The sequence below is a fragment of the Acinonyx jubatus genome, chromosome C1 (assembly GCF_027475565.1).
Source record: "Acinonyx jubatus isolate Ajub_Pintada_27869175 chromosome C1, VMU_Ajub_asm_v1.0, whole genome shotgun sequence".
Classification (NCBI taxonomy): domain Eukaryota; kingdom Metazoa; phylum Chordata; class Mammalia; order Carnivora; family Felidae; genus Acinonyx; species Acinonyx jubatus.
In genome coordinates, this window is record NC_069381.1 from 169,559,536 (window position 1) to 169,574,956 (window position 15,421).

General features: G+C 36.4%; 1 protein-coding gene across 1 annotated transcript in view; it reads left to right on the forward strand.

Annotated features, from left to right (window-relative positions):
- The window catches only part of ZNF804A (zinc finger protein 804A), a 283,519-nt gene extending 275,000 nt beyond the window's left edge, over positions 1–8,519 (forward strand). The window contains exons 3-4 of the mRNA XM_027055135.2: positions 997–1,127; positions 3,151–8,519. Coding sequence (XP_026910936.1) covers positions 997–1,127; positions 3,151–6,403 — 3,384 coding nt within the window. The 3' untranslated portion in view covers positions 6,404–8,519. The remainder of the gene's footprint in view (positions 1–996; positions 1,128–3,150) is intronic.
- Positions 8,520–15,421: the final 6,902 nt, after the last annotated feature.

Consider the following 15,421-nt stretch of genomic DNA (forward strand, 5'->3'; position numbering starts at 1 on the left):
TTTAAAAATGTTTATTTATTTATTTTTGAGAGAGAGAGAGCAGGGGAGGGGCAGAGAGAGAGAGAGGGAGATAGAGAATCCCAGGCAGGTTCTGTGCTGTCAGTGCAGTGCCTGACATGGAGCTCTAACCCACAAACCATGAGGTCATAACCTGAGCTTAAATCAAGAGCTGGATGCTTACCCAATTGAGCCACCCAGGCGCCCCAGTACTTTAATTATTTTTAATAACCATACACTGTCTCTGTGGAAGACTATAGTGAAAATATTTGGGGCAAAGGACCACTTTGGTGTCTCTTAAATCATGCCACATACATGGCTATTTATTGATTCTATTCAAGTTGACATGCTTTTCCCGACCAAAACTTTTCAATCCAAAAACTGACCCCCTTTAATACAGATGAAAATATGCCCGATGTAAAAAGAATTTCGAAAAGAGCACTATTTATTTTCTTCCCAAATCTTGAATTATTTGGGAAATAGGCCTGATATTTGAGGGGAGGGATTGTTTTAAAGCATATTAGTAGAGATTATTTGCCTTATGGATTAACATAAAACATTTATTCTTAGAAAATATGGAAAGGACCAGATACTTTTCTAATATATAGCACATCAAAATGATGATACTTATTATATATAACTGAAATATACAATCTAGTTAAATTTGTTTGAAAATTAGGAGTTTACAAGACTCTAGTACTTGATGTGAATTAGGCACAGAATTAGGCACCTTAGCAGAAAATAGTAAGAAAAATGAAAATTTTCAATTCTAATTTATATAAGGCTTAGATATATCTTTGATATAATGTAATAATATTCTTTGGTATTTTCACAGGCCAAAGATACAAAAAATATTTTTGCTAGAAATGAGTTGTCACAAATGTCTTTTCCTTAGATGAGGTAAAAAATAATATACTGGAAAATTCCAACAGTAACAATAGTAACTTTAACATTGCCATAGAGCCAAATACTATTAACCATTTCCATATTTCTTAATAGAGGCTCAAAGAACTGAAACAAAGGGAATTTGCTCGAAATGTAGCATCTAAATCCAGGAAAGATGAAAGAAAACAGGAAAAGGCACTCCAACGCCTGCACAAGCTGGCCGAGCTAAGAAAGGAAACTGTGTGGTGAGTGTGCAATAAAAGCTTAACTTTTCTTAAAACATGATGACCAAAGGAAAAAAAAAAAAGACATAGAAATAAAGGGCGCAAATCTATTTATTTCTGTACCCAGAATAAGGCACTCACATTTTCATGGCTTTCTGTGGGCTGTAAACAGTAACTTGAATTTGAATTTTATGCAAACACCTGTTTAATATACATTTCAATAAAAAGGCAACATTCCTATAATTTTAGTTTTCAAGAAAATTAATTTCACATTGCTCTGCTATTTACACTTAGTTGAAACCTCTTCTGTTTCTTGGTGGAAATTCAAAATATTTGATTGAAGAAGAGAACAAAGCACCATCTCATGACCTTTATTATAAAAGGAGTTTTAAGAGAAAATTATTTATAATTGAAAATTTGGAGGACTTTTATTTGAAAGTATCTTTTATTTAAAAAAAATAAAGATCATGAAGGCCCTGTGAACTGCAGAGGCAGGTCAAAATTAGTTTCATTGTGAATAAACAGTAATAACTGTTAGAAGTTCAAAGCTCTTACACTTTGACCTGCTTCTCCAGTGTGTAGTTATAATGTTATAATTCAGAATTTACAATACAGGACAGGGAACTGTCATAAAAAGAAGACAACTTTTTAGAGTGTTCTCTCCCTCCACCCCAAAACAAATAGGCCCCTCTTTTTTTGTTTAAAACAAAACTGTTTCATAGCAATTCTATTTTATGCTGAATATAGTGTTGGGGAATATATTGGTATATCATAACATTCTTTGGAATGTCAAATTTGAAAAACTCAAAATAAAATTTAATGTATTTTTAATCCTCTAGGGAACTATCAAAGACCAATATAACTGCTATTCAGTCATACCAACAGATATTTTTTCTCTGTGTGGCAGTAAGTGAAAAATTATAGAACTTCAAGTTAATGTTATAGAGAACCATAGGGCCCATGCAATTAAATGTCCTAGAAGTAGCATTTGCAAATGTAAATTCTGAAACATTTAGAGAACTAGAGTTAATAATAAGATATGCATAAAAAAAGAGCAAAACTTCTTATCGAAATTACTTTCCTCAGTAATAGTACTTATTTCGCATTACACACACACGCACACACACACACTTTTCCTATTAATTTGAGGCCTCTAAAGATGTGCAGTGAAACAATCCATTGTGTTAGAGATTCAATAAAGAAAACATTCAACTAAAAATATTGGGGGACACTTGGAACTTCTAAGAAACTAAATTTAATAGAATGGAAAATTCTGCACAGCATGACTCTCTTTGGGTAAAGATGATATTTAGGTAACTCCTTGTTTATATGCCACACAGTACAGTTCTTTTATGAAAAACTCACTATTTATGGTGTCCTACAATGCCAAATAAATAGAAATTGCATCTTAAGTAAATAGTCTTTTGTCCTACACTTACTATTATATTATATTATTTACAACTTCAGGGTAATTTTTTTAAATATTAAGAATAGCAATTCTAAATAAAATTCTAAAGCCAGTATTATCTCAGTTAATTTTGCATGGCAGGACTCTACTTGGCCTGGTGTAGACTCTTAGTGAACATTGATTGAATTGAATTGTTGAACCGAATTCCCAGCCCTTCTGAAGTTATAATTTTTTAAAGCTGTCTTCATATTCTCCATGTAGTATTAACGATGTTAAGTATTTGTAAATTTAGATAACTTTAGAGATTCTACAATATTCCAAAATATCACTGAAGAGGCCATGGGATAAAGAACCTTGGTCAGGAAGCACTGGTTGAGAACATAGGAATGTCCTTGACATTGCTGTTAATAGTTATAGAAATAACTTCGAGACAGCTTCTCCAAGTTGTCCCAAACAATAATCAGTAACTAAATGCAACTGTAGCACTATGAAAGAGAACCTTACAAAATGAAAGTAATTCTCCTATACAGATCTTAAAAGTTGAAAAAGAAATCTTATAATGATGTGTCTGAAATGGGGTGTTTGAATATTTTTCTTCAGAAGTGTCCTATCTAATATGTACTTTTCTGTTTCTAGTGCTCCTGGAAGTGGCCCCATGTTCAAGTCAACAACTGTTACTGTGAAAGAAAATTGTAATGAAATTTCCCAAAGAGTTGCTGTGGATTCAGTTAATAACCAGGAAGATTTCAAATATACTTTGATTCATAGTGAAGAGAATACTAAAGATGTTACCACTGTTGCTGAAGATCCAGAAAGTGCAAATAATTATACAGCAAAAAATAACCAACTTGGGGATCAAGCCCAAGGAATTCACAGACACAAAATTGGCTTTTCTTTTGCATTTCCAAAGAAAGCAGCAGTGAAGCTGGAGTCCTCAGCTGCAGCCTTCTCTGAATACAATGATGATGCCTCTGTGGAAAAAGGATTTAGCAGAAAAAGTAGATTTGTCCCTGGTACTTGTCATCTTCAACTATCTTCACCAACAGATGTGCTTTTGAGTTCTGAGGAGAAAGCTAACTCTTTTCATCCACCAGAAGGAATGTGCACTGAGAAAGAAACTGCTCAAACTCAAGAGATGAAAGAAGTTTCTAGTGAAAAAGATACATTTTTATTACCTTCATTTTGCCAGTTTCAACTCCCTTTATCTTCGGATGCAGATAATTGCCAAAATTCAATCCCATTAGCAGATCAAATACCACTGGGCGATGTTATTATTAATGAAGGCATACCTATGAGTGATAACAGTTCCGAATTGTTAGGAAATAAATCCACAGTTCTCGATATAGCTAATGAATGCATATCTTTGCAAGCTATCACAGAGGAAAATGTTAAGGACCATGATACATCTATAGTTGAAGCTGACAATAAAAATTATGGTCCTGAGATGTTGGCCCCTTCAAATTCTGAAGAGGAAAATATAACCTTCCATAAAAAAAAAGATTTATATAAAAGACCATGTGAACCATTTGTACCCGTACTTAACAAAGATGGAACCACAATTCTTCAGTGGCCATCAGAAATGCTGATTTATACATCGACTCAGCCATCAATTTCCTATAGCTGTAACCCTCTCTGTTTTGACTTCAAGTCCACTAAATTAAACAACAATCTAGATAAGAATAAACTGCCCATAAATGGTCTTTCTTCTCAGCAGAAGGGAGAAGACATTTTCAAGAGACCAGTTTCAGAATGCAAGGACACACCTATTGTAGGACTCACTGATTATGGCACTGGAGGCAGCAGAAATCAATGCACCCAGGTCATTCCTCTTTTGGTTGGTGGTACTCTTTCCAATACCTGTAATTCTGGAAAAAATGGGAATATGGGTCAGAGGTATAAAAATATTTCCTGTAGGATCAGAAACACAAAAAAATACAATTTTACTAAATGTCAAATGAAACAGGGCACTCTAGATGAGAAATATCACAAAATAAGATTGAAAGATACTCATGAACACTGGTTCCATAAAAGTAGAAGGAAGAAAAGAAGAAAAAAGTTATGTCAGCACCATCATGGGGAGAAAACCAAAGAGTCGGAAATTCACTTCCAAATGGAAACGGAAAACAGTTACACTGATATAACTAGGAAGAATCTCCTGGAAACAATTTCAGAAAAGCAGTATTTAGCTGCAGGGCAATTATTAGACTCACAACAATTACCTGATAAAAGGCCCAAACCATCAACCATATACTTAAGTGAAAATGAAGAAATGTGTAAAGCTCAAAACACTGAAAATGATAGCAATGACGCTAACAGTTCTAAAAACCACTGCACAAAGAGCTCAGTTGTTTTCAGTGAACAATCCAATCCAACAGTGATACAGTCTAGAAAACATAATTTAACTTACTCCAGAACTTACTGTAGTTGGAAAGCCAAAATATCCGGCTGTAGTCAGGATCACAGATGCCTAGTTCTTCAAAACGACATGAGCTGCCTGAGCCAGAACCAGGCTGTTAAAAGAGGTTATAATTCTCTCATTAATGAATCAGAAAGATTCCATCGAAAACGTAGACAACATTCATATTCTTATTCTTCGGATGAAAGTTTAAATCGACAGAATTATTTACCAGAAGAATTCTTGAGGCCCCCACGTGCTTCCGCTCCCTGCAAGCCTAAAAGGAAACGGAGGAGAAAAAGAAGATTCCACATCGGGTTTGAAGCTTTGGAACTCAAAGAGAACACAGATCATCCCAAGAAGGGCAATTCTTCCTTATGTCACCAGGAGGAGTTAGTAAGTGAAGACAAAACAGGGGACATAAAACCACAAGAAGTTGCAAATGCTGAGAAGAACTCAGAAGAAGCAGAGGGAGAAGAAAACCAGGCGACTTTGCCCCTGGGCGGTCCCCTTCCTCCTGAAGCCTGTGGTGAGGCTGCGCAATCAGTGCTGGAGACACCTTCTGGGGACTCGAGGGACATCTCCCACCCACGCGCCACCTCTGTCTACCACGTAGCCAGTGCCGCAACAAAAGAAGAAATTGGCAATACCTTGCTGCAACAGAAAGAAAGAGGTGAGGGTATAAATATTCATGAAAAGCAAATTCCTTTCAAGGTGCCTAATACTGACAGGAACTTCAGACAGTCGCAACCGAAATCGTACCTCTGCCATTACGAACTGGCAGAGGCCCTTCCACAAGGAAAGGTGAACGAGGCCTCGACCGAGTGGCTGCGTTTCAATTCGGGAATCCTTAACACACAGCCACCATTACCGTTCAAGGAAGCACATGTCAGCGGTCACACCTTCGTAACGACGGAGCAAATCCTGGCTCCATTAGCTCTGCCGGATCAGGCGCTGCTGATCCCCATAGAAAACCACGATAAATTCAGAAATCTGCCTTGTGAGGTCTACCAGCACATCCTCCCGCCCAACATGCTGGCCAACAAGGTCAAGTTTACTTTTGCTCCGGCCGCCCTCCCCCCGCCCAGCCCGCCTCTGCAGCCTCTGCAGCCTCTGCCTCTGCAGCAGCCCTTCTGTTCTACCTCTGTAACCACTCTGCACCACGCGGTTCTGCAGCAGCACGCGGCGGCCGCCGCCGCAGCCGCCGCCGCTGCGGCCGCAGGAACCTTCAAAGTGCTTCAGCCCCACCAACAGTTTCTTTCCCACGCCCCAGCTCTCACCAGAACAGCGTTACCTCAGATCTCAGTGGGACCGGTCGGACCAAGGCTTTGTCCTGGGAACCAGCCAACTTTTGTGGCTCCTCCTCAGATGCCAATCATTCCAGCGTCCGTTCTTCATCCTAGCCATCTGGCTTTCCCACCTTTACCCCATGCCCTCTTCCCTTCACTGCTTGCCCCACACCCTACTGTCATCCCACTGCAACCCCTGTTCTAGTCCTCGCCATGAAAGGGAGAGAAAATGTTCACGTGAAACCTATTGCTATCTGCGTCAACGCTCATCTAAGTGGATAATTGCCTATTGAAATGGTGGAAATAAACTAGCCAAACTATGGCCTCATTGATAGGAAATCATTTACTGTAAGTGTAATGATGCAAATAAATTATTAAGTTTCTGATATATAATATTATTAAGGCACTGAATAGTTTGAAAACCAATACAATATACGCTGTACATTAAAATGGTGTCTTAAGAGTATGTATAATGTACATAAGATATATTTATAGTACTGTAATTTATGTTGTAAAGTATGCTCCTTGGTTTTTTTTAAATCTTTGTGTATTTGCACCTATTTAATGTTTAGACAAAGCTGATGGCACTACGTTTTGTACCATGTTCCTTGAAACTGTAAATTCAGTGAAATATATCTCTTGCAATAAATTTTTGTTAAGTATTTAAGTAACTCAAACTTTGTTTTAGTTCGTTTTCGCTGTTTTGGGAATGTACAGTAACAGTAGGTTTTGGATTTACATTGTTTCTTCTGTCCATTGGCATCTCTGAACCTCAGAGGCTCAAGAGAATATCTTCGGAGTCCACCAATACTCAAACTGTGATATCATCTTTCAGAATAATTATAATAACATTTTTTCTGTTTGTTCTAATGCTGCTTATACTCAGAGTTTACTATATTTCCTGAACAATTGGCCCTCTAGTCAATAAACCATTTTTGTAAAAGTAATGTCAGTAGGGGGAGGGATAACTCAAAAAAAAATGCAAAGTACATAGTATTCTTTCAGGAACTGTAAAATAGCACTAGTGGACAAGAAATAGCAAATAACCAATATAAATTCTTATAACATCTTTGTATGTTAAAGTTCTCAAATGTATTATGTTTATTTTTAATCGTTGCAGGAAATATATGTATATGATAATATTGGCATGGATTAAGGAATGGGTTTAATTAATAAATCACTATCCATATATAACATCTTGGGCAGAATGGCGTAAACACAATCTGTATCTGGATATACTCTTAATTGAGAATCTGGAAGTGGGAAGGAGAGTAAATAAATAGCTCTTCCTTCTGCACATCTTTCTAGTAGTCATGTTTGTATCATATTTCCAAATCACCAAAGAGCAATTAGAAAAATTTCACATCACCCTTCCAGATTCTGCTTTATTTTTAAAGAGTTCTGCATGATTATTCACTCAAGTGCTTCTACATGTACTAAAGAATATAATTATTCAATAGAAAACCAGGGAACATCACACTCTTCCAATGTGTACGTGCCCCGGTCCGTGCCACTTGGTGAGAAAGTCTATGTGATTCGTAGAGAAGTTTCACGTGACCATGTGCAAATGATAAAGGGTTATGGCAGTCCAGGAATGAATCCCAGCATCAGAGAGGACAACTGAGTTCATCCAAAGGGAGAGCAACATTTATGCCATGCTGTACTGAGAAAATGCTAATTCCTATGTCTACTGTAGGAATGTGTTATCCTAAGTGATATTGAGCATAAAGGTATCTTCCCATAACAGAATCATCTGTATTGAATTTTGTTTTAAACAGAGTGGAGAAAGGAGAAGATCTAGGTCGTTTACTTTCTTGAGTATTTGTCATAATAATCATTGATGTAAATGTTTTCCTGAAAAATGGTTGTGAGAGATTGCATATGCCATTTCATGATTGACAAATAAGAAAATAAAAATAGTAAGGGAAGCAATTCCATTTCAAATGTTCTGAGATAACATGTTCCAAAAATGGGAACTAAAATTGGAACGGATGATTTTTCCCCAAGCAAAATGTTTGAAACTATCTTTGAAGATAAAATAGATGGGAATATCTACTGGGGAATGCTGACCCAGTTCATTTTTAATCTGTCAGATCAGGATTGTTGTTTCTGCTGTTTAAAATCAAACCGAGTGTTCAGCTTTAAATATGCAGATTTTGTCTCTTCTTTTTGTCATCTCCTATATGCCCCTTGTACTTCTCTTACCTCTTGTTCTTATTCTTTAATTCCTTTTTCCTTTGATCTTTTCCCTCTCAATTTCATTGTGGACACCATTTGTGTATATGTGTGTCTCCCATTTTTCTTTCTCCATGTTAATTATTCCTTTTACTTTTTTTCTTCAATTCTGGTGCTCTCCTACATTTCTTTTTGTTAAATGACTTGGTTAAGCCTTCTTAACTATTTAGCTGTAACAGAATATACTTGATGACTTGCAATCAAGTTATTAGCTATGTGATAGAGATTTCTAGAAAGTTTGAGGAAGGAAGTTCTCAGTTAAAACTACTGAAATTCAACTTGACAGATAAATTAATTGGTTCTCATGTACATCAAAGGCTGGAGAAGAAGTGAATGTTAGTTAAGCACACCAAAGCCATTCTGATTATAAATAATTAATTTAATATTCAGTATATTTGATAAGATATTGCTTACATAGTTGGAGCATCTGTTATACATCCAGGACTCAAAATGAATGTATGATGAGACACTTGTTACCTGTTCTGATAACACCAATCCCAGAATCAAGGGAATCAGGCTGATGGACTGAAGATCAACAATGAGCAAAGCCATCAGACAGGTTAAGTTAGGGTGGACTCAATAGTCAGTGGGGCTGTCAGAGGACCACCAGTCATGCTCATATTGTTGGCAGCAGGAATCAGGCCAATGTAACAGCCATACTCTGGAATTAGGTTTGGTCACTGGTTGATGGCTGGTTCATGGGTTCTGGAGCTGAAATCCGAGGCCTATACAGGTGCAGATTATTGTGCATTCTATACAATTGGGAGGTTTAAACAATTCCAACACTATCTCTTACCCACCATCTCTAGTCTGCTAGTTACAAGCATTGCTATATTTGTTATTTTAAAGATGAATGATTTGGAATATAGAATAAATCTGAACATGGAAAGTAACTGCAGCCAGGTAACAAAAGGATTCACATTGGATGACAGAAAGGGAACTCATTCACCACTTCGACAACCATCGCTCTCTCTCTCTTTCATTAAGTCTAATTATATAGATACAGATATAGATGTATCTCCAAATTCTTTTATGAGTTGAACAGCATATCAAACTGCCCATAGGGCATCTCAACCTGAATATCTGCCAAGTGTTTTGAACTCAAAACTCAAAGTCAAGATCTTTCATTATTGGTCCCACTGAAACCTGGTCTTTGTCTTGTGTTTCTAAGCTCTGTGAATGCAATTAAAAGAAGAAGAAAAAGAGAAGAAGAAAAAGAAGAAGAAGAAAAATAAGAAGAAGCAGCAGCAACAGCAGCAGCAGCAAAACACAATCTTGTTATCTGAATCAGAAGCCAGAGTGTCATGCCCACATCAAATCAATCAATGAACCATTTTGGCTCTATTTCCTTAATTATTTTCTTTCTAAGTTTTTTTTTTTCTGTCTGTACACTCTATATAGTTCTAGCCCTAGTAGTCCATAAGCTGAATTGCTGACTTGCTGTTATAAATTAATGTCTCTTTGCCCAATTTCCCGTTCCTCCTAGGCATTGTTTCCACTGCTGCCAGGAATACATTTTTAAAATGCAGACCTTTTAAGATGCTCCCTTATTTTAAAACCTGTTATGGAATCTCAATTATTCTCAGAATAAGCATGAAAACCCTGAGAGTGTCGTGGGAAATCTATGGTGAACTAGATGTCAGCCTCTCTACTCAGGACCATCCGGTCCAGCACTCCTCTGGACCATCCATTCTAATTGACTTAGTTACAATCATCTCTGAGTTTGTGTGATCATGTTTTGTTATCCTGAATGCTTTCTTCCTCGTATTTTTCTTTACTTGAATAACTAGTACCGTGTCACACTCCACTTGAGTGTCAGTTTCTTTGGTCCTTCTTTCCCAGATTCCCTTTGCCCCCCAGATAAGTTAGCTTCTTATTCTCTAGGCTCACATAGCATGCTGTGCACAAATTGTGTTATAAACACTGTGTTGAATATATTATTGTGTTTTTCACACTCACAAGATTGAGTTCCTTGAGTCAATGTAGCATGTGACTCAATAAAACCTCAGTAAAAGTTTGTTGAATGAGGGAATAAAATGAGTTGGAAAAAATGTAATTAAGGCCTATACAGATTGCATTACAGAGTTCCAGAACTGTTATCCATTTTTACTCCAAACTGGTCCTACAACAGTTTAAATGAAAATGTATTTTTTTTCCACAAACTAGAACTTCAAGACACCATTTAGCATGAATTAACTTCTTTTTAAAGGAATTATGAATCATTTCAAATAGAATTCCATAATCAATAATCAAAGTATGACTTGAACCTTTTTCCCCACCCCGAGAAGAAGGCGCAAGCTTCACTATATCTATCTATCTATCTATCTATCTATCATCATCTATCATCTATTTCTCATATTTCTTTTAGTACTTGTCATCAAGCATTAACACATGATGTGTCAGACACTAAATTTGGGGGATAAAGAAACAAAAAGGACCCCTCATGTTACTCAGATGTTCAAATCTGGAAAAAAAAAAAAGAACAGACATACAAAATCTTATATTTAGCCATCCAGTTTGCTATGTTATTATTAGTCGATCAAAATGGATTGAATTTATATTCACTGATGCCCTTTTTTCCCACTGTGTGTCAGTCTCCATTTCTCATTCTCGTCCCCCCAACACACACACACACACACACACACACACACACCCGCTGCTTATTTGCCTACCTAAGCCACTGTCCTTGGGAGTGAAATTTGTTATCAGGGAAGCTTTCCAATAAGCTATTTATTTTCTCTCACAAATAAAATTAGATAAAGGCTTAAGGCTCACTTATATCATCAGTTGAGGCCCAGGGTTTGCTTTAGAGTTAGCAGCAAAAAGCTGTGCAATTTGTTCTGAGGTGTCAAATATGACTGAAATATACCCCACCATCTGCCAGCTCTATGGTTTGTGTCCCCCTCTCCCACCCAGCATCCTCTGCATTGGTACAGAGGAAAAGGTTTTTTTTTTGTTTGTTTGTTTTTTGTTTTTTCACACAAAGGCAACATTGCTCACTAAGCCAAATTCCTAGAGCAAGATCCTTTTATTTATTCATAGATGCGTCTTGCATACTAGCACCTGTCCTGAGCCTTCAATACTTGAGAACATGAGCTTGGAATCTACTTGAGCCTGGGAGCTCTGGGCAAAAACAAACAAACAAACAAACAAAAACTAGTAATGTAACAGACTTTTCTCCTTTTTTAATCTCCTAAAATCTTACTTTTAATTGACCTAATTATTTTTATCAATTATATCATTTTGTGGTAATATTTTGAATATGTTGTTTACATATTTTACTAATATTTTCTTTTTTTGGATTCTGGTTTTAATGGCTGCATTTTATTTTTTATAAATTTCTTTCTAACATTTTTATGGAGTATATTTTCTATATCTTTAGTATCTTCGCAGCATTTAAAATATATTTTAGATTTTAAAATATAGATCTCATCACATGCCATTGAACTAATCATAATTTCTGTTTAATATTGTTTCCATCTTTTTTGTACTGATTATCTCTAAGACTATTTTAATTCTCTCATTGAATACAAATTGTATTTTATTCTTCAATATGTTTATTGGTAATATAGGGAGAAAGTATAGGTTCTTTGAGAGGTATATATATTGCGTGAAGGAGTTTTAAAGACAGGACTTACATTTAGCTTTCAGTCTTCTCCAAATAGGTTCTCCTATTCTCTTCCATATTCAATTTCTATAACCAGCAACTACTCTCAGAACTGAACAGTCATCTAGGAAGTCAGATTCAGTGACCTAGAAGAAAGATTCTAATGTTCATGCATGAAACAGCACATCCCCCTGCCTCACTGCCTTGGTTCAACAACTGGACTTCTAACTGGCAAATCCTCTCAATGAAAAAGCAAGCTCACTGGATACCCTACTTAGTCCATGATCCACTTTAAAAAAGACTAGCTCTTTGGCTCCTTCCAAGCTCCTGTCCGCACTTCCTGCTGCCTGGTGTTTATAGTGCTCCCAATTGTTTTGCTTTTGTATGGTTTCCTTTTGTATTGCTCCCAATTGATCCAACCTCTTTTCATTGCCTGAACTTGCTACCTAGACACTGTGTCTTATCCACCTAATTGTACTTGTTGAAGCTAACCTCTGTACCTAAGCTGATTATGTCAGCCCTAAATGCTTATTGACTTACATTGCCCATTACCCCCTTTTTAATAAATTCCCATCATATCTCTTGAACTCACAGAGAGTGAGTTTTAAAAAACCCAACATTTTAGCTGCCTCAGTTTTGCAACCTATATTAAATTTATAACAATCTTTTGAAAACTAAGTTTCAAATTAATGCTTTCAGTTTCAACTAATCTGCTTACATTTTCAGCATATTTTTTAATCGAAATTATTTTACAAGAGGCTATTACTTTAACTTATGTAAGTTGGTAAGACATTAATCTTCACATTAAAATGGTAAAAGCAAAACTGATTATAGGTTTTATTAAATGACTTGCATCCCCAGAACAGTTGTACTAAAACAAAAATGATAGAAATATGTTCTACTGATATGAGAAATCTATTTTCTGTCCTGAAATGCAACTGTCCTGACCATGACCTTTATGAAGCCATACTATTTCTTAGGTAGAGTCAAACACAATGTAGTATTTTATATACATTTTAGATATTAGCGGTTTTAACTGCATTTTGTATACCCAAGGATTGCCAATGTGCTTGCCTTTCCCCTGTGCTAATATATAATACTACTTTGACATTGTCTTTTTTAATTGCTAACCAAAGATTTATTTGTGAAATTGAGAATCAAAATGTTTCTCCAGTATTCATATAATATAATATTATTTTCTTATGTGGATAATTTTTGCCTAAACGTAACAGCATGGAAAGGACTCTACAGAAATTCATTTGCATAGTGGTAAATGTAGCGACAGTTGCAGGTAGCTATTAAGGCTCATTATAGTAAAACTGTCAAGTTGTTGGGAGTCCACATCTATGTCAAGAATAGCTTATGCATTTTTATGGGAAATGGGTTTACTCATAGTAAAGATGTTTTTAAAAATGGCTTCAAATATAGACTTTTAGGTAGAATCAAAAAGTGAATTGTGTCTACATGAAAAATAACAAATTATGATATTTTTATATATAAACTTAAATTAAATTCACCTGTACACTGTGAGCTCAGAGCTTAGTGAGGGAAGTGTGGTTTTAAATCTCCTGAATAGTATTTGGAAGCTTAGGAGCAACATGTTTTATGGGACCAGATGCTTTCTCCCTCCTCCCCCCGCCCCCCCCCCCCCGCCCCCGGGAATGAGTGCACATTGTACTGCATGCTAGTGACTGTCTGGGACTCCTGGACATGATTCTTGGACGATGCTTCTCTCTCTCCTTACAACTACAGTCAAGAGGTAGAGTGGAGCAGGCCACACTATGCCTGTGTCACACTGTCCCTAAGGACTTCCTAGAATACATATATAACTTTCTGAATTAAAGGTTGGGGACATTCTGAGGGGGTGGAGGGATTATAAAGTTAAAAGCAGGCACTGAATACAACATCCGTGGTAATAAACTCAGCTACCCATAGGGAGGTTATTGTTCTAGTAACCAACCAGTCTCACTTGCCCTCAAGTGTGCTGTTTTTCTCTCACCTTCACATCTTAATTCTAAGAGATACTAACTGCCATTCCTGCTTCAGCAAATACATTTTCCAAAATCCAAAGTCCAAATCATTCAGTTAACGTTAGCATCTACGGAGAGAACTGTTCTCAGATGGTAGCCACTCCTAATTCCACACGAGTGTAGAGCTCATGGCATTGGTATTCCAAATCCACAAAAAAGTTTTGGATTCTCCAGGCATACTTTGTGCAACACACACATACACGCACACACACGCACACACACATCCTCCCAAGGCCTGCCTGTCTGATGGTCACTGTCTGGAATACCTAGATGTTGTCTTCTTAATAGGATGCTACTCTCTGTCTCTCCACAGTCACAATCGGGAGGTATGGGATATATTCTTAGAAACATATAGTCTAAGATGGAAAAACATAGTTCCTAACTGTTTGGAGAACTGTATGATGCCTTCTTTTTTCATGTCATCAATAATTCTCATCTCTCCTTAGTTCTTCCATGAAAAATATCGTGAAACTTTTCCAGTAAATTATTGAATAAATGTTTAGTCAAGGTTGTTTGTCCTCAGTTTTGATCAGTGATGAGAATATGGAATGAAGTATTTATGCCTAATAATAGAATTTCCGGCTATGACTATACTATTCTCTTCTTTGAGATACTCTTTTAATTTAGTACCTTATTTAGGCAAACTTATCTCTTATAATCATTTATATCTAATATGTTCCAGGGACCTTTAGGCTCTGGAGAGATAGAAAAAGAAGTAAGCCTATCAATAATGAGCTTAAATTCAAAAGAAGGAAATAGATAACTAAATAAGCAATTTTAATAAGATGAGTTGTGGAATACAATAAATATAATAAATAGTATGTTATGAGAGACATTAGAATAAAGAAACACGGAGTGAAAGGGAAATTTTGATAGGTAAGGGTGAAAAATAAAGCAGAGACATGATTAGGACTTTATAGTTGGGATGATACTCCTTAACAGTTTTTTATCAGAGTAGCAGATTAGAAATATCACCAGGATTACACAAGGAAGAATGAATTGGTATGTATGCATTTGTTAGGGAGTGTTTAGGATACTAGAAGAATAAAGGGAGTTTAAACATGCAGCAAGCAAATAGAAACGATGTTAGTTAGATAAAGTAGAGGTTAGATAATCTAGTGCTACTTAGGAGTTGACTTTAGAGGGGGAGTTTTGGAAGAAAGTGAGAGAAGTTTTAAAATGAAATTTAAACTTCTGTCCTGGGCAATTAGGTTGATGTGGTCATTCACAAAGTATGGCAAGACAGAAGACAGGAAGGGAATAAAATTCACAAAAGTTGGAAGCATTCTTAGGGGAATGGAAGATGCTATGTTCAATTTTCAGACACATTATATTTGAAGCACCCAGAGTA